The 20,863-nt window shown below is 38.0% G+C and overlaps 1 protein-coding gene across 1 annotated transcript in view; it reads right to left on the reverse strand.

Annotated features, from left to right (window-relative positions):
- The window catches only part of LOC138164042 (protein TALPID3-like), a 13,629-nt gene extending 7,046 nt beyond the window's left edge, over positions 1-6,583 (reverse strand). The window contains exons 1-2 of the mRNA XM_069091696.1: positions 6,350-6,583; positions 4,970-5,063 (exon numbers count right to left, since the gene is read on the reverse strand). Coding sequence (XP_068947797.1) covers positions 4,970-5,063; positions 6,350-6,358 — 103 coding nt within the window. The 5' untranslated portion in view covers positions 6,359-6,583. The remainder of the gene's footprint in view (positions 1-4,969; positions 5,064-6,349) is intronic.
- Positions 6,584-20,863: the final 14,280 nt, after the last annotated feature.

Here is a 20,863-nt window from a genome sequence, read left to right on the forward strand (position 1 = left end):
AGGAAGGAAGAAGAAAGAAAGAAAGAAAGAAAGAAAGAAAGAAAGAAAGAAAGAAAGAAAGAAAGAAAGAAAGAAAGAAAGAAAGAAAGAAAGAAAGAAAGAAAGAAAGAAAGAAAACTGCTTGTTTTACCATTTACTTTTGGGAACTAGCTCTTGCTCATATATCTGAATCAATTCCTATATATCTTGATTATCAGGCCTTTTTCAGAGAAGTTTGCTACATATTTTTTGTTCAATTAACTACTTCCCTTCTAATTATAACTGTATTGATTTTTTTATGGGGGGAGGGATTTTCCAAATTTTTTGTAATGTCTATTTTATCTCCTATAATCCTTTCTATCGGTCCGTGAACTCTTCCATATTCAGAGCTGTGAAATTAATCTCCTTCGCTTCTCCTCTAACCTGTTTATAACATGGCCCTTTTTTATATCCAAGTCATGTATCCATCTGTAATTTATCATAATATGTGTGAAACATTAGTCTAAACCTAATTACTGCCAGAATTCTTTCCAATTTTCCCCAGAAATTTTTATAGAACAGTGAGATTTACCCCAACTCCTAGGGTCCTCAGGTTTTTTGAACAAACACTATCAGTCAATAAACAAACAAACATTTATTAAGCACCTACTATGTGTCTGGCACTTGGAATACAAATATGAGAGATGGACTAATCTCTACTTGCAAGGACTTTACATTCTAAAGAGGGAAACAAGGATATAGGTAAGCATATACAAAATAAACACATGGAGAATAAATATAAAGTAATTGAAACACAAGGTAGTCTAAGAGGGTCTTAGTAGTTTAGGGAACAGGAGGGGCCTCACATTTAAGGTGGTGGTTGATTCTAATCAAGGAGACAGAGCAAAGGCATATGATAGGAGATAGAGCATCATGTGTAAGGAAAAGAAGGAAATTCAGTTTGGCTATATTCAATCAATCAATATTTATTAGGCTCCTACAATGTACAAGGCAACATGCTAAGTGCTGGGGATATAAAAAGAGGGAAAAGACAGTTCCTGCCCTCAAGAAGTTTACAATTTAATGGGGGAGACAACATACAAACAAATATATGCAAAGCAAGCTATATACAACACAAATAGGAAATTAAAACATGGAAAATACTGGAATTAAGAGGGATTTGGGAAGGCTTCCTATAGAAGGTGGGATTTTAGTTGACACTTAAAGGAAACCAAGGAGGTCAATCATCAGAGAGAAGGAGGGAGACCATTCTAGACATTGGGGAACAGCCAGAGAAAATGCACAGAGCTGAGAGATAAAGTATGTTATGGAAAGCCAGGAGGCCAGTGTCACTGGATTTGTGTCAGGAAGTAAGGTGTAAAGTAGACTGGAAAGGTAGGAGGGCCTAGGTTATAAAGAGCTTTGAATGTTAAACAAAGTATTTTGCATCTGCTCCTGGAGGCAACAGAAAACCACTGGAGTTTGGGCTAGGCCATGGGATTGGGAGGTTGGGGGAGGGAACAGGACATGATCACACCTGCATTTTAGGAAAAATCACTTCAGTGACTAAATAGAGGATGGATTGGAGTGGGGAAAGACAAGGCAGGCACACCAAAAGCAGAAAATAACTTACAAATAACATACAACAACAGAAAGATACTCTAGGGTCAAGAATGTAAAAGAGACTAATGCACAATGAAGATAGAAAAACTGATGGGGGGGTCAAGTATTATGGGACTTAAAAAGCTAAACAGGGTTTACATTTTTATCCTAGAGACAACAGGAAGCCACTAGAGTTTTAAGTAGGGGAGAGATGTGGTCAGATTTATGCTTAAGGAAAATCGTTTTGATAGTAGTGTGAAAGATGGAGTGAAGTGGAGAGAGATTTGAAGTATTAAAACAAAGTTGGAGGCCACTGTAATCATCTAAGTGAGGAATGATAAGGGTCTGAACTAAGCTGAGAGATACTGTTGAGGTAGAAAAGGTAAAATATGGCAACTGATTGGGTAAAATGGAGAGATGACGATAAAATCCACTCTTATGAACCTTGGGGGACCAGAAGAATGACCACAGAAAAAGGTGTTTGGAAGGACAGGTTTGGGGAAAAATAATGAATTCCGTTTTGGGTATTTTAAGTGTGAGATGTCTTCAAAATACCCAATTTGAAATGTTCAATAGGCAAATGGGGATGCAGGAGAGAGCTAAGGAGAGAGACTAGAGCTAGATATATAGAGCTGATATATAAAACTGGTGGGCATGGAGTGATAATTAAATCTATATGTACATGGTTGATCCAGGCAAAGGATTATACTCCAAGAGTATAATGAGGCTAATTGAGTGTTTTTTGTTTCCCATATTTATTCATGTATATGATCTTTTACATCATGCAAAAAAGGTACAGTGAAATAAACAGCTATCTTATATCTGAGAAGAAAAAAAGGGATAACAAAATACCGAAGAGATATTTCTGTTTTCTACTCCTATTGACATGTATGCAGATGACCAACATTTAAACCCTTCCAGTTGTTCAGATGTATTTATCTTTTCTAGGTGTCTCTTGATTCCTATATATCTTAGTTTCATTCTTTCTGCTCAGCTCTAGGGGTGGCTAGGTGGTACAGTGAACATAGAGCACCGGCCCTGGAGTCAGGAGTTCCTGGTCCAAATCCAGCCTCTGACATTTAACACAAAAATTAGCCATGTGACCTTGGGCAAGTCACTTAGCCCCAACTGCCCTCAAAAAAAAGAAAGAGAAAAAAGAAATGCCTGAAAATCCTATACTCAAATGAAAATTCATTTCCCACTTCCCCCTCCCCCAGATTATACTCAGTGTTGCAGATTAGGCTATTATTAGTTGCAATTCTTTACTTTTGGCCTTTTGGAGAATTGCTTCCAAGATTTTCTCTTTATACTACAATTGAGGCAGCTGGGTAGCATCATGGATAAAGCATTAAACTGAAAGTAAAGAAGATGAGTTCGATTTCAATCTGAGATGATTACACCCTCAGTGACCATGAGCAATTTTCTTAACATCTTTATTTCATGTATTTGTTTATTTATTTATTTGCAATTCACAAGCTTTTATTAAGTAACTGCTATGTGCCAGGCATTGTGTTAAGCACAGTTGAATGGAGGAGACAATACACAAACAATTACATACAAATGAGGTATATACAGGATCAATTGGAGATGATCAACAGAGAGAGGGCACAAGCACTAGGTCTATTCGTCTAAAATCCAAAGTGTTTTTAAGTGGGAGTAATGTACAGTTATCTTGGAAAGATAGATTGGAGTCAGATTATGATGGGTTATAAGTAAAATGCTACACACATATGTGTGTGTGTGTCGATATTGGTATTGCCAATGATAACCATATCTATATTGAAACCATCTATATTTCCATGACTACATCTATATGAATACTTATATGTTACTGTTTGGTTATTTCAGTCATATCTGACTCTTTGTGACCAAATTTTGGGGTTTCCTTGGCAGATACTGGAGAGGTTTGATATTTACTTCTCTATCTCATTTGACAGATGAGGAAACTGAGGCAAAGAGGTTGAAGTGACTTGCCCAGGGTCACACAATTAGTAACTATTTGAGGTTGGATTTGAACTCATGAAGAGTAGTCTTCCTGATTCCCAGCCCAGTACTCTTCTGCAGCACCACCTGGCAGCCCACCACCTTCTCATGCTTCTTGTATCTGAATGTCAAATTTTCTATTCAACACTGGTTTTTTCATCAAGAATGCTAGAAAGTCCTCTATTCCACTGAATGACCATATTTTCCCCTGAAACATGATACTCAGTTTTGCTGGGTATGTGATTCTTGGTTTTAATCCCAGCTCCTTTGCCCTCCAGAATATCATATTCCATGCCCTTCGATCCCTCAGTGTAGAAGCTGCCAGATCCTGGGTTATCCTAATTGTGTTTCCACAATATTCAAATTGTTTCTTCCTGGCTGCTTGTAATATTTTCTCCTTAATCTGGGAATTTTAGAGCCTAGCTGTAATATTCCTAGGAGTTTTCTTTTTGGGATATTTTTCAGGAGGTGATCAGTGGATTCTCTTAAGTTCTATTTTTCCCTCTAGTTCTAAAACATCAGGGCAGTTTTCCTTGAGAATTTCTTAGAGAATTATTTTTGGGTTCTTTCTTTGACCATGGCTTTCAGGTAGTCCAATAATTTTTAAATTATCTCTCCTAGATCTATTTTGCAGGTCAGTGGTTTTTCCCATGAGATATTTCACATTGCCTTCTCTTCTTTCATTTGTTTGGATCTGTTTTATAGCATCTTGATTTCTCATAAAGTCATTAGCTCCCATTTGCTCCAATCTAATACTGAAGCAATGATTCTCCTCATTGAGATTTTGAGATTCTTTTTCCATCTGGCAAATTTGGCTTTTTAAGGCATTCTTCTCCTCATTGCCTTTTTGAGCCTCATTTGCCATTGGAGTTAGTTTGTTTTTTGAGGTGTTATTTTCCTCAGTCAGGCTGTTGACTCTCATTTCGTAATTTTCTTGCATTGTTCTCATTTCTGTTCCCAAATTTTCCTCCACTTCTCTTATCTGCTTCTTAAGGTCCTGTATGGCCTGTAACCAGCTCGTATTTTCCTTTGATGTTTTTGGTGCAGGAGTTCTGACTTCATTGTCTTCCTCCTGTTCCATGCTTTGCTCCTTTTTGTCCCCAAAATAGGAGTCCCAAACGCTGGGGTTTTCTCAGCTGCCAGAGGTATTAGATGGGTGCCCTATCTGAGGTCTCCACACGCTCTGGCATGCTGGACACACACCCCTGGACCTCCACCCTAGACCCCAATCCAGATCCAAGCAGGTTAAAGCAAAAGCGATTACCCCTCAGACTGGTTGCTTGGTCCCCCTACACTCTGCAGGCCAGGAGCTGAAGCTGCCACATGTCAGCAGCGGCTGCACTGCAGCCCTCAGCGGCTTCTCACCCCAGGGGCAAAAGCCAAGGCACTCCAAACTACTGGGTCCCAAAGTCCATACTGCACTGACCTTTCACTTTGTCCTTAGCATCTCTGTGTTGATAAATCTGGAGACGACCACAGCTGCTGCTGATCTGGAGTCTCTCTGATGGGGTTCTTGGGATCTATATTTGTAACATCAATTTGTAATACCACTTTGTAACATCAGTCTGTAAAACCAGTTTGTAAAATCATTAACCCCCCCAGCTTCACAGCATTAACTCTGTCCAGCAACAACTCATGAATTGTTTATCTCAGCTTGGAACAATAACAAGCTATTCCTATGAATCCTTCACAAAAGTATCTATAAACATTCCAGCTTAGGCAACTATTATCTCCCCCTTGTATAGTGTCCCACTACCCCCATGAATCCTTCAGTACCCTATCTCTAGGTTGACTCCTTGGCTGCCTCAATGAATCCTTCAGGACCCTATCTCTGGGTTAACTATTAGATTATTATCCAATGAGTCTCGGTTAGCCTTGGTTCCCAGACATCAGTCTTGTCAAACATAACACTGATGGATGGCAGACTGGGCACTTCTCAGTCAGCCCTTGACTGATAGCTGACTTAGTGACATTTCAAGCCTAAAACCACACCTCCAGGTAGCCCCTCTTGGGCTTTTTCCCAGTGAATCATGGGCAATATGCCTGCACAGTTACATTAAACATGCATGTTCCTTTAAACACTGGCCCCACCTTAATTCCTCCCTAATCCCACCCTTAATCACCTAGTTAGCATAATTGTCACAGGTTCTACTATGGATTATCCTATATAAACCTTAATTCTACCCCTTTAAGGTTGCAGTCCCCCAAGGACTCTTGCCCGCTGTAAAGCATACAATAAACTTTTACAACTCCAAGTCTGCTTGGGCCTACTGAATTCTTTCAAGACTGAATCGAAGGCTTTCTGGTCTTAAGAAAAAGATCAGAGTTCCTGCTGAACCTATTGGGAGCCATCCCTCATCATATTGGTGAGCCAGCCAGGAGGGATAGTCTGTGGTCTCAAGCTTTCTTGGAATTCTGGTAAGCTCCTTTCTCCTCCTCCCTCCCTCCCTCCATCGAGTTCTTTCCCCTCAAGCACCTAGGAAGGCTTGCTGGGACGTGGTCTCCGGTCATGGCCATCTAGACCACAGAGGGACATATTCCCCCATTGGACGCTTTGTCCAGGGGGGACACTTGTTGGAGACATACTCCCCCATTGTACTCTTGGTCCAGGGGGGACACTTGGGGACATACTCCCCATTGGACGGGGGACGCTCTGTCTGGGGACACTTGTTGGCACCTAAAAATTAATTTTTTTAGGCAGGGCTTTTTTTTCTGGGATGCCAGGAAGAAAGCAGACTGCAGGGACTCTTTGGCTTAAGGGCAGGAGAAAAGGTGGGTCAGTCTCACTCCATACCCCATGACTCACCTCTGGCATATCTTTTGTACAACTGGAAAAACTTGGTCTTCAAAACCTCAAGTAGAAAGGATGGGCCAGTTTCCCCCTAAACTTGGGGATCTGTGCCTAGGTTATCTTAAAGCAAATTTTATCTGGCCTCCATTAGCATCTATCTGGGGGCCAAGCAAACATGATTTGTGCCAAGGATTTTAGACAATCCTCTGTGAGCTTTTTGAATCTTCCTGTCAGCTTCTCTCTCTGTTCTGTTTCTGTGTGAATGAGTGTGTGTGAGTAACCTGACACCTCTGAGCTTTAAACTGCAGCTGGACTGCAGGACATTCCTTTGAAATGCTGATATCTCTTTCCCTCCTCCTCATTTCCCCTGTTGCTGAATGCAGGCTGGAGAGGGAGAGAAAGAGAGCAAAATATTGTGTTGTTTAGGTTATATGATGGTAAATGCAAGTTAAAGAGTGTTGGAAAAGCAAGAGAGTTTAAGCATGTAGCAAAGAAAGGAACATGGGTAGGAAGTTAAAGATAGGTATAAGTTAGTTGCTATTGAAAAGTGTGAACAGAAGTTTTAAGATCTTTAAAAGTTTGAATATCTCCTCCTCTTCATTCCACTCTGGCCAAGTGGAGTGAGGAGAAGGCTATAAGAAAGGGAGGGAATCTTCTCCCTCAGATCAAAGAGTCAGGCAGACCAATATTTAACTATTTCCTGCCTCACCTAAAAGAGGAAAAGTTTTGTGTATCAGAATGCAACTGAAAGGCAAGTGAATGCATTCTGGTCATTTTTGAAAAGTGTCACTCCTAATTTGATGCTAAAGATAAGTCAGAATTCATTTTTACTATTTGGCATTTAGGCAAATTAGAATATTTTCTAAGATTTTATATGAAAAGTGAGGTTTTTAGGTTCTCTAGAACTGGGATAAGGGAGTAGGTGCCACTGCTCCCCCCCCCCTTGCTAGAGAAGTCAAAGCTATCACTTTCAAAGAAGTTTCTAAGGAGTGGACACATAAGTAAAGTTTATTGGAGTAAAAGTTAGAAGAGCTAAAACATCTGAGCAGTTTTGTTAAAGCCTCTCTCACCAGATCAGATAAGGAAAGAGAGTGCTGAAGAATAGTAGGGAATTTGAGTTACCCCCCCCACTTGGAAAAAAAGAGGGGGAGAGGCATAGCAGCTATATTGAGGGCCCCCCTGGCAACAGCCCTGGGCCCCTGGATACCTGTAATGTAATGCCAAGCAAAGGCAACTTCCCAAGGTTCAAAATACCAGCATAGGTGCTCTCCATTTTATTCAGTGACAAATTAGAACAGAGAAGATCAAAATATGACATCATTCAAAATACAGCATTTACTAAGTGTGATTAAATAATCTCCAAGTACTACCCCACCCCAGGACCCTACATTCATTCAATCAATTACAAAGTCCCTGTTCTAAATACTACTCCACCCCTAGGCTGTACCTTCATTTAGTCCATCACAAAGCCCCTCTTCTCAAATGGAGATTAGTTTCCAATCATAAGTAAAGTACATTCATTTGTTAAATCATAGAACACAAAAAGGTCAAAAGTTCCCACCCCTGGATCACAATTGAATCTACCCCAGAGTTACAACAAGTTTAAGCACTGCACTTAATACCCAAATGGAGGTCTTTTCTTCATCTTGACACGAGGCAAGTTCTCAGCAATCTTTGTTCCTGGGGAGACAAGGCTTAGCAAGGCCACAAGATACATTGCCAGTGTCTTGATTAATTCATTCTCTGTCTGCAGAACAGTCCTAGGACCCCTGAAAACATTAGCAAAACCCTCTCCCAGGATTTCTGTAAACATACAACAAGAAAATCCTTCTTCAGGGCTTCTGAACCAACAGAAAGTTTCCAAGAATTCTGCAACAACAGCACTGTCCTTCACCAGTAGACAGTATTCACTCTCTGTCTGCAGAACAGTCTCAGTAGCTCTGAACCAACAGCCAGGTTCCAGAACTTCTGCAACAACAGGACTGTCTTTCACCAGTGGACAAATCTGGCAAAACAATATCAAAACAGACAGACAAAGTACCAGCAAAACAGCCATGTCTCCTCAGTCCTTGGAAGCTCCGGGGGCAGGTCTCAAAAGTCCAGGGCAATTCAAAGTGGCCCTCAGCAATCCTCTCAGTCTCTCTCTGCCTCCAAAAGTGCTGCTTCCAAAAAGTTCTCCTGCCTCTCTTGTGTCTCTCCAAATCTATGTCACCAGCTCCTCCCAGTTCAGCACTCTCTTTTCACGTCAAGTCCATCCCACAAGTGGGATTAACGAGCTCTGGGTTTTAACACAATAAAACCAAAAACCAAGCCAATACAGGGGAGTCTTTAAATGCTATTACTATTACAGTACCCTGAAGTCCACACTAGGTATGCAGATGACCCTCTCTCCTTTCAAACCCCTGGGTCCACAACCAGGCTCTGCAATTGTGGGGAAAGGAGAAAAGCCTCTGCGTTGGTAAGCCTAATTTTCTATCAATAATTTTTGTATGTGATGAATTTGAAATGCAATTAATGTCATAATGTCATTGTTTTATTATGGTATCTCTAAATTGTAAAATCCTCTTATACTCTAAAAATTGAGTGACCATTGTGAGCCAGAAATTGTTTTCGATAAAGCAGTTTTCAATCTGAAGTTTGTTGAAACTAAAAGATGTAGAAAAAGTGTGTAAAACTAGCTATGTTACTTTATCAGTTCTGCTAACCCTATCTTATAATGTTTATTTCATGTGAATTGGATTTTTTATGTTATAATATCTGATGATTTAAAGCTGTTACATTTGGGATACAAACAGGTAGTAATAATACTGCTGATATTTCCTGTGATAAATCATTGTTCATTTAACTTTTTGGCTATTCTGGAAATATGCAGTGATTTAAAGTTATAGGTTCCACATTACTAATGATGAAATGAATGATTCCCTGCACAGTGAATTGTAAAGGCATTTTGTAGAATTCTTATTGAGCAAATGAAAAACCCTGAAAAAAAGGAAAGAAAAAAATATAGGGATGTAGTTTTCAAGCTTGCTTCATCTAAGGATGCATTTATGTTAATCTGAAGTTTTATGGATCACCACGTTCACCATCTATGTGAGATTCCAGCATGTAATTGATTTCTAGTGATAAATTGATTGGTTATATGGCATCAAAAAAAATTTTAATTCTGTGTAACTTCAAAAAAACTGGAGTTTTAAGGTCATCAGATTGGTAATTCATTTGTTTTTATTTCAAAGTTCAAATTTAAGAACATGATAATTATTTATGATATTGTTATTGGTAAACAGTTGTACTATCTATGCTGTATGAGAAGCAGTATTCTGACTAGTTCTACCCATTCAGAACAGTCCTCCTGCATGTATGAGAATTGGCTAAGCAGGGGCATCATTATTAACCATTCCCCCTTTCACTCCTACATTTATGATGTTGTAAAACTGCCAAATCCCCTAGAAACTATCTCATTAAGCAATGTCATTCAGCTTGGGAAAAGAACTTTTTTTCAGTCATGTAGTTTTTAAATGAACCTAACTTGCTAAGAAATTGCAAGGATTAAAAAGGATTTCTATCAATTGGCTTTTAGATTTTAGAAGGAAAGATGGTAAAAGCAATTCCTTACATTTGTGAGACCTGAAAAATCTTTATTGCTTATTGCAGCTACAAGAGAAGAGAAATAATTATAACTGGCTCTAAGCTGTGATTGTTGAAGCTTGTTGTTCAAGGTAAAGGCATTTGGGACCATAACTAAATTTTATTTTGAGTTTGAATTTGGGTATAGTTGTCTGCATTAAATCAGTATCTGAGAGAAAATGCCACAAGCTGCTCAGAGGAAATGTGATCCTGTACTGTGGACAGGTGGAACTCTACATTTGGTAAAGGCCAGAGGGACAATCTTAGCCTCTGTCTGGGATGGGATCCCTCCTGGCTCAGTTTACTCATGGGATTCCTTTGAAAAGGAATGTTCCCCACCTATTCCTGAGTCTAGCTTTGAGGTGGAATGGATACTTCATGGTTGGATATCTGTAACTAACCTGAACTTAAACAGAATCAAGGATGTTTTATCCTGTCATATTTGGAATGTCACAGGTCCCTGCTTTTTTCCTTCTATAGCAGATTTCTATGATCAGAGCAAGGAGTCAGCAAAAGATGTGAGCTCTTTCGTGTTAGCTTACTGGAAAATCTAAGATTATTTTCATCTAGAATTAGAACATGTGCAGAAAGTTATGCAAACTGCTTATGATCATTTTAAAAGTTTTCAACTAACTTTCTTCATAAAAGTTTAGTGATCATTTATAAATCTTGAACTATTTTGAAAGAAGGGAAAATACTTTTAGAAGAAATTTTTAAATCTCTAGTGTTAGTTTATAAAGGCCTACTAAAACCTTCCTTTGCAAGATAAATGTATTGCTAAATTAATGTAATGAGTTGTAAAGCAGAAGAGATCTTGCTATTTTGATCTGAATTTGTAATTATTCCATTATCCAAGCAAAAGTTAACATTTGTAACTGAATGTACATGTAAAAAATTCAATTTCTGAAGTATCTCTTTCTTCCAGAGTGAATATAAACAGAGGATAAACAACCTTTGTGAAACAAAGATGTATGTCTACTATCTAGCTGTGGGGTTTAAGTCAGGAACTTCTTTTGTTAAAGGCAGTACAATTATGTTAGTAAAAGAATAAAAACATATAAAGTATCTTGTCTATGGGAAAATATAAAGGAGAGTGAAATAGTCTGAGTAATGGATTATACTAGCCCATACTCACCCCACTTCTGGTCAATTTCCTCTTACTTCTTTTTAGCCCTTGTTTGTTTAATCTCTTTGCCAGATTTGTGTCTTCTAAGCTCAGCACCCTTCACTTGCAGGTGATGTCTCAGGCTGAGTACCAACCACTCTCCAAGACCATGACCCATCACCCCCTGGACCTGACATCAGCCAGGCTCTGGACACTGGCTACTGACCCCACCCCTTGAACAATGGTACCCTGAGAAGCAGGTACAGCTCTACACCACTTCCCAGCAAGTAGTTCAATCGCCCCTTGTCCCCAAATGAATTAGGGGTATCATGTGTTTAAGAGGGTAATGATGGGGTGCTTAGGACCTGTATTTGTAAACTCAGTTTGTAATACCAATTTGTAACATCAGTAATGGTGGGGTGCTTGGGATCTATATTTGTAACATCAGTCTGTAAAACCAGTTTGTAAAATCATGCCCTCCCTCCCCCTAGCTTCAGAGCATTAACTCTGCCCAGCAACAACTCATGAATTGTTTATCTCAGCTTGGAACAATAACAAGCTATTCCTATGAATCCTTCACAGAAGTATCTATAAACATTCCAGCTTAGGCAACTATTATCTCCCCCTTGTATAGTGTCCCACTGCCCCCATGAATCCTTCAGTACCCTATCTCTAGGTTGACTCCTTGGCTGCCTCAATGAATCCTTCAGGACCCTATCTCTGGGTTAACTCCTGAGATTATTATCCAATGAGTCTCGGTTAGCCTTGGTTCCCAGACATCAATCTTGTCAAACATGACACTGATGGATGGCAGACTAGGCACTTCTCAGTCAGCCCTTGACTGATAGCTGACTTAATGACATTTCAAGCCTAAAACCACACCTCCAGGTAGCCCCCCTTGGGCTTTTTCCCAGTGAATCATGGGCAATATGCCTGCACAGTTACATTAAAAATGCATGTTCCTTTAAACACTGGCCCCACCTTAATTCCTCCCTAATCCCACCCTTAATCACCTAGTGAGCATAATTGGCACAAGTTCTACTATGGATTATCCTATATAAACCTTAATTCTACCCCTTTAAGATTGCAGGTCCCCCTAAAGGACTCTTGCCCGATGTACAGCGTAACAATAAACTTGCAGGTTCCTTAAGGGACCCTTGCCCACTGTAAAGTGTACAATAAACTTTTACAACTCCAAGTCTGCTTGGGCCTACTGAATTCTTTCAAGACTGAATCGTAGGCTTTCTGGTCTTAGATAAAATCAGAGTTCCTGCTGAACCTATTGGGAGCCATCCCTCATCACCTCCAGTCAGTGGCTGGTCAGGTCCACCCTGGGGCTAAAACCTCGGAGTGTAGCTGGGCTCGGCTCCCCTAGTGCTGTGCTGTGCTGGCCCATTCCTGCCGGCCTGCCGTGCTCTCCTCAGCAGAAGGTTAGCTTCTCTATGTCATTTTTTGGGTTCTGCAGCTCCAAAGTTTAATGTTTAGAGTCCACTTTTACATGGATTGGGGAAGGTAGAAGCTGGAACCTCAGGGAGGACCTGAGGTTCCATTATTACCAGCTCTTTGCTGTAACAAAAAGTGCTATTGTAAATATTTGTGTACATATGGGTCCTTTCCCTCTGTATTTGACTTCTTTTTACCATTGGTCTATAACAGAATTATCACTGGATCAATAGGTATGCAAAGATTAGTTATTTTTTTATGTACAGTTCCAAATTGCTTCCCCAAATGATTAGACGAATTCGTAGCTCTACTAAAAGGGTATTAGTGTAATTTAGTGTAAAAATCAGTGTACAATCCTGTAATTTTATTTTTTGCCATCTTTGCCAATTTGATGAGTATGAGGCAGAACTTCAAAGTTGTTTTCATTTGTATTTCTCACAATTATAGAGCATTTATTATTATTATTATTATTATGGAGCATTTTTTCATTTGATAGTTGATAGCAATGGATTTTTTTATTGCTTATTCATATCGCTTGATCATATTTATCTATTAGGGAAAGGCTTTTGCTCTCCTATAAATCTTATTTATAAGCCATTCAGAGAAATTGACTACAAGGAATCCAATGATTCTTTTGCAAATAGGTACTTCATTGGGGCAGCTAGTGGTGTAGTGAATAGAGCACTGGCCCTGGAATCTGGAGGACCTGAGTTTAAATACAGCCTCAGACACTTGACACAATTACTAGCTGTGTGACTTTGGGCAAGTCACTTAACCCCAGTTGCCCTCCAAAAAGCAAAGAAAAATAAAATAGGTACTTCACATTTTCTTCTATTTTTTCAATCTTTTGGTTTTGTTCTGTCTCATTCTGTTTGCTCTGTTCTGTTTTTAAGGGCATCCACCACCTAAATATGGTTTTCTACTTTCTAGCCTATTTTTCTCCTTCCAATTCTCACCCACCCCTCTGCCCAAACTTGAATTTTATCTTTAATTTCATCATTTTTCTATTTATTCCAGGCATTCTTAAAATCTATAAACCAAGGTGATTATTTTTTTCCTCTAAGACTATGCTTGCAGTTTGGTGTTACTTTGTGTTACTTGCTGTTACTTTCTTCTGGGTTTGCTACTTGGTCTTCTCTTAACCTATAATATTTTTTCACTGTATTAGTTTCCTTCTTCTTACTTGTATTTCCAGTTTCAGTTCCTGATATGGGTCTTTATATAACTGCTAGGCTTCGATCTCCTCCCAAACTCTTGAATAGGCTGGCCAAAGCCTGTCTCAGATTTCTGAGATCCCTGCCACTGGTTCATACCTTCCTTGATTGGTCTGTAATTGTTCTGATGTATAACACACACTCCTTTTGCTCTCTCAGAGGGGCGTGTGTGTGTGTGTGTGTCTGTCTGTCTCTGAGAATGCAGTCCTGGACTACAGAAAACTATAATATTTGTCTTTCGATCTCTAGATCATTATTCAATCTGGTGCCCTTTTCAGGTTTTTGCTAGATTTCATGAAGGAAAGCTCCTCTATAACCTTCTGTGTTATCACCAGAAATCTTCTCTACTCCTATGCATGTGAATCATACAATTAGTTCTAATTTGGTCTACTAAAAATTCATATTATTATTTCAAATTAATGCTATAATTGAATGGCAATTATTTTATCCTCAAATTTTTTCAAGTCTCAGATTATTCTGGGTTTCCTAATTTACTATTTTCCTTATAGTATATATTCTTTTATATTATATATCTTTATATTAATTTTATAATCATCCTTGGTTATGTCCCCCTCCTTTCATCTTTTTCACCTGCCATTTCACATTCATATTTTTATAGTATAGCCTATATACTACAGTATAGTATGACTTTCTATATTACAGATTATATCCCCTTCTATAATATAACCATTTTGGAAATCTTCAAATTTGTAAGCCCAGTATATATCTTGAAAAAAGCATTGGTTTTCTAGCTAGAAGATTTAGGTTGTAATCCCTGTTCTGCTGCTCCTTCGATAAGCCTACCCCCACCTTAACCCCTGGTCTCAATTTCTTCATTTTTTTTTTAAGCAAACGGGGTTAAGTAACTTGCTCAAGGTTACACGGCCAGGTGTTTCTGTGTGGGTGCTAAGTGTCTGAGCCCAGGATTCCATCTCCAGGTCATCCCAACACTGGAGCCGGTGCTCTTATTCGCTGTGCCTTCATTTCTAAAATAAATGTGTTGAAGAAGATGATCTCCAAGTTGTCTGGCTCCAAGTTCTGTGATCCTAAGAATGTCATTTTTGCAGAACTGCTTATTTCTCTTTAGTTTAGCCCTAAACTTGAAATATCTGAAATCTGCCTTTTTTCAAACCTCAGCTGCATTTTGACTATATCTGACCATATCTCCCCTCTCCTTCCCCCCATTTTTGATTGCTCCTTTATGCCTAGATCAATTAGTTTTCTGAAATTGTATTATTTGAGATCTTTATGTGATATTCTGTTAATCGAAGTCAGGCCTGCACAATATGCGGCCCACCAAAACATCCTGTGTGTGGACTCTACGTTGTACAGGCCTAATATAAGTAGTGAATGTTTAATATCTCAGATATGCAGATATGATTCTGAAGCAAAAGGTGAAGATGAATTAAGACACATCTTGATGAGGGTGAAAAAGGAGAGTGTAAAAAACTGGCTTGAAGCTTAGCATTAAAAAACCTAAGATCATAGCAACTGGTCCCATCATTTCAAAATAGAGGGAAAAGAAATGGAAGTAGTATCAGACTATATATTCTTGGGTTCAAAGATCACTGCAGACAGTGACTACAGACCTGAAATTAAGACACTTGCTCCTTTGAAAGCTATGGCAATCTGGCCAGCCTACTAAAAAGCAGAGACATCACTTTGCTGACAAAGGTTCATATAGTCAAAACTGTGGTTTTTCCAGTAGCAATGTATGGCTGTGAGAGCTAGACTACAAGGAAAGCCGGGTATCACAAAATCAACACTTTTGGATTGTGGTGCTGAAGAATTTTGAGATTCCTTTGGATAGTAAGGAGACCAAATCAGTCAATACATAAGGAAATTGATTCAGAAAGTTAAATACTGAAGCTGAAGCTTAAATACTTTGTCCACACAATGAGAATATGGAACTTATTGGAACTGAATCTGATTTTGGGAAAGACTGAAAGCAAAAGGAAAATGAGAAGGAGAGAAAGAGGATGAGATGGACAGATAGTGTGATGGAAGCAAGGAACATGACTTTGGACAGATTTCAGGAAATAATGGAGGAGAGAAAAGCCTGGTGTGCTATGATCTCTGGGGTCATGAAGAGTCAGGTATGACTGAACGTTTTTGTAATTTATACTCTATTTCTGTCAAATTCTCACTTTTATTGATAAATAAATATAGGGAGTAGATTTTCATAATTCTTTTTATTTATTATACTATAAGCTCCTGGAGGGCAAGGGCTGCCTTTCTTTTTGCTTCTATTTGTCTCCCCAGTACTTAGCACAGGGCCTGGTACAAAGTAAGTGCTTAATAAATGCTTATTTGTTGACTGACATCACTTCAGCATTATGAAAAGTATGACATATGGGGCAGCTAGGTGGCACAGGGAATAGAGAACCAGCCCTGGAGTCAGGAGGACCTGAGTTCAAATCCGGCCTCAGACACTTAACACAAAAACTAGCCGTGTGACCTTGGGCAAGTCAATTAACCCCAATTGCCTTCCAAAAAGCAAAAAAAAAAAAAATTTTTAATTTAAAAAAAATTAAGAAATGCTATCTGTGGGGTGGCTACGTGGCACACTGAGTAGAACACCAGCCCTGGAGTCAGGAGGACCTGAGTTCAAATCCAGCCTCACACCCTTAACACTTACCAGCCATGTAACCTTGGGCAAGTTACTTAACCCCCAATTGCCCTACCTTTCCCCCTCCAAAAAGAAAAAAATACTATCTGTGCTTATTATGTGTAGATTAAATGTGATTATTCCCACAAATCCAAGCAAAATCTTCTTTATTAAATGAGTTATAAGAGACTTGAATTCAAGTGTTGAAAGAGATTTGCTTAGTTTCAAGAATTAATCAATAAATGAGAAATTTATTCTTAATTTTTTAGGTGAAAGTTTCAAAGAAGTACATTTTTCTTAGTTTTTCCTCTCTATTTTCTAGTTTGTGTTAATAAACTGTTTGAAAGGGCGGCCAGGTGGCTCAGAGAGTAAGAGCACCGGCTGTAGTGTTTGGGATGACCTGCTGGAGATCGAATCCCAGGCTCAGACACTCAGCACCACACCCAGAAATAACTGGCTGTGTATGTTACTTAACCCTGATTGCTTAAAAAATAATAATAATAAACTGTTTGACTTTAACATCAGAACAGTCTGCGTGTGCCAACCAATTTGGCAAAAGTCATTAAGGTGCAATTATACCAAGGGAAAAAACTTGCAATAATTTTAAAATATAATATGCAGTTGCCAATATGTTTATAGAGCTTACCATTTAGGAATCCCATTTCCTCTTTGTTTTCATATAACTAATGTTTTTAATACAGTAAGTAAAGTTTTGATATGACCAAGGCAAAGAGCAAACTATCATAAAAATCTTGGAAATACAACTTCTACATTTTCCTTTTTAGGTCATTATTTAATGTTTCAACCTGGTTTATAATTAAGTGACTTTATAGGTATAAGAAATTTTGTGGAACAAAAAATGTCTTTACTAAGTCACTATCAACTTCAGAATGATAAAAAGTCTCAAGTAGAACAGCAGAACTAAACCAGAAAATCTAATTTTTGCCACTGTATTAAAATATTTTCCCATGGTAAATACTTTAATAGTCTACTAACACAGTAGAAATATTTATATTAATAAAAATATTTCCAGTTTTTAGTTCATAAGCAGGGGCCTTGCAGATCATCTCTCCCAACTCCATCATTTTACAAATGAGGGAGCTTGTTTTTTGTTTTCTTATCATACAAGCACATAGCAGTGAACACCTAATTACAAAGCTCATGATTTTTTTATTAAAAAGTTGTGAATATACATTTTGTTTTGAATAGCAATCAACTGTGCTTAAATCCACCACTTAGGAACGATGGCAGGTCATATAGCCTCCTTGAACTAATCTTAAAAATGAGGAAAAAAGACCTAGCTCGTTTCAAGATGAAGAAAAATATAATTTCTTATAATTTTTTTTTTACCAAAATGCTTCTATAAAATTTTGTTTTATGTACAACATATAGCGTAAACAATTTCTTTTTTATGGACTAAACATGCCTGGAGAAGTCTTAAAATGAAATTTTATTGCCAAAAAGTTCCTTTAAATCTAATTGATGGTCTTTATTATGCAACACTAGCCACCCCCAAAAAAAGTTGCTTTTCAAGTTATCAACCTTACTTTTTGTTATTATAATGTAATAAAATTGTCCCATCCAATGCAGCCAAAGATCTCAATAATACAAAAGGAACATTTACACTGAAGGCCTCTTGACTATTGGATTCTGTTTTAAAAGAAAGATTTAAAGATAGCTAGATCCATGAACATTATGATAGGTAATTTTTTTTTAAATTATATGTCAGCACACTGAATTATTTTGTAAATTTGTCAGTTTCCTGAAATAGCTTGGCAACTGGTCTATGTCCTTAGCACTTTACAGGAAGCACCTCAGTCTCCTTCAATGGCCTATCTAGTTTTCCTGGTGTCGTGAAATCAAAAAATTGTATAAATGAATTATAAAGGAGGCTTTAGAAGACCTGTAAATTAGCAATTAATGAATATGAGAAATTAAAACTTTGTTTAGTCTAAGGAAAAACAATTCTTTAAATCATAGGCACATGGTTGTTTCTTGTTTGCATCAACCCCGGTTGACTATTATTGTTTTCTGTTAATTCTCTGGGGCTCAGGCCTGACTTTGTTGAATGAGCCAATTGTTTTCCTTTGTGTTGCCCATCAAGTAAGTTCCCATCTGGTTTGTATCAGACTGTTTTCACAGCCAACAACTGCTGCCTTTTCTATATCCTGACACTTAAGGGCCCCATGCTATCAAAGCATTTCTATGATAGCTTGTCTGGCTCGGCCTATACAGCTGTGCCTTACAGCTTGAAATTATTACTGAAAGTAATGGTAACTTAGAACTTGAACTGGCCCTTATTCCCATTGGTGTCGTGTTTACAGTGAACAGAATATTTTTTTTCCTGTCCTGAAACTTGCTTTTCAACAGAAATTCTTTAACCTCCTATTCTTGTGTATAAAATGATCTAGAGATTTCCTGCATATGAAGATCGTTTTACATACCTATCCAAAAATTAATGCATATAGTACCAAGGAAGCTGACTATTCATAATGATGCAATTAATTTGTATGAATGAATGTGATAAAGCAAACAAAAACCGGTAGTGTTAGCAATCCATGCCATTAAGCAGATGCAAGTAATCATTAATAAACTATATTGCTAGTTATAATTACATTATAATTTGAGAAATCATTTCAGATTTAGAATGCTTCCAGATAATGGGCTTTCTCTGTGTAGCAATATAGTGGGAGTAATGAGTGGGAGTAAATAAGCAGATCAAATGAAAAATACTTTAGCAAATGTTCAGGGAGTCTACTTTCAGTCCAGTGAGGTATAAAATTTCATTTCTAAGAATGTTACATGGTAAATATTTTTCTAAGAGTCTTGCAATAGTCTTACAAGGAATAGATTTCCTTTGATTAGAGTGAAAAATCATTACTGTGTAGCCCTAACTGTCCCCATAAAGCTTATGATGGTAACTGAAATTTAGACCCAAGCAAATGTATAGAAACAAAACCTAACTATAAGGCTTCACCATGCATACAAGTCAACAAAAAGTATTGATTCTTTACCTTTCAGAGATGTTCACAAGATAAGTTAAAATATGACTAAAGACTGGCTTTTTTTCCCAAAAACTGAACAACTATATGTTAAGAAGTACAAAGTATGATCACAAAATGATGAGTCAAGATAATCATACAAAAGGTTCAATTATTGCCTTTCAGAGTGAATAATTTCAGTTAATATTTAAGTATCTTAAGGAGAAAAGAAATTCATCTTATAGCCAGTTTAGTCTACAATATAAATATGAAGATTTTATTAATAAATAAGTAAAAGGCAATTAGGGTTTTAAAACATGTTTAACATAATACAGATTTTTAATTTTATGAAAGTTTCGAAACTATAAAGGAATATTTTAATAAGCTGTCTTTTTAAAAATACTATATTTGTTTTTTAAGGAAGTTCTTTTAATAGACACTCCATAACTGTTAAGCCAAAAGAAAGCAGATATAATTATTAGATAGCTATATATATGTATATGCATATAATATATATTGATGTTCTCAATTACACTTTTAACTCTGAACTTTCTCACTACATACATACCTTCCTGCTTCTTACAGGTAGGGACCATGTTTGCCATAACCCTACTGAACCATTCACGTCAGTATAACTGATACCAAAACAAGGGAGTTACATGTAGGACCTAGCTAAATCATTGCATCTGGCACCTATTGAATCACATCATTTAGTTATAAAATGATTAAGTAAGATAACACTAGCAAAGTACTTTGCAAATCTTAAAGCACCGTATAAACACCAACTTTATTATTATCATTATCATCAAAATAATAATTATTATTACTACAGAACACTAGATGAGGAATCATTAGAACATAGCTTCTAATCCCGGCTCTGCCAACTAATAGTTATAAGGGAGATCATTTATCATTCCTTGAGCCTGAAGTGAATTTTCCTCCAAAGAGTAAGACAATGGAGGTGAAGCCACAATGGCAGAGTGAAGAGAACATTTTTTTCAAGCTCTCCCAACACGCCCCTCTAAAACAACTTTAATAAAATACATTGTGAATTGTGAGTAAGAAAGCCAATAAAAGGCCACAGTAAGTCATTTTTCCAGGCCAGGGCAGTTTAGGAAGAGAAAAAGAGAGGTCTGTAGACAAAAGGGTGGGAGCTGGCAGGAGCACCTGCACAGGGGAAGTACACTAGGTGTGGTCTTTGGGACCAGCAGCAGCAGTGGCACTGAAAGCAGCCAGCCCAGGAATGGCAAGGAGATTTAAAAGCTTGTTGGAAAGAGATTCCAAGAGATCTGTGTACTGTCCCAAGTCACAGTTCCAGGATGGAGAGGAGTAGTTGCAATCACAAGGGAACAAGGGTCCTACCTCTGTAAGGTTGAGAGTCCAGATCAGAAGGGCAGTGACCAGACTTTCCTTTGCATCATATACCACCTCAGAAGCACAGAAACCTTAAGAGACCCCTCAAATTTAGCATAGCAGGACATAAAAGAAAGAAGCTCAAGCCAGACATCCACTCCACTCCCAGAGGTAAGCAGAATCCAACTCTAACATAAAATC

Source organism: Petaurus breviceps, unplaced genomic scaffold (assembly GCF_028583685.1).
Source record: "Petaurus breviceps papuanus isolate PSGF00001 unplaced genomic scaffold, PetGlider_PUasm1.0 189, whole genome shotgun sequence".
NCBI lineage: Eukaryota > Metazoa > Chordata > Mammalia > Diprotodontia > Petauridae > Petaurus > Petaurus breviceps.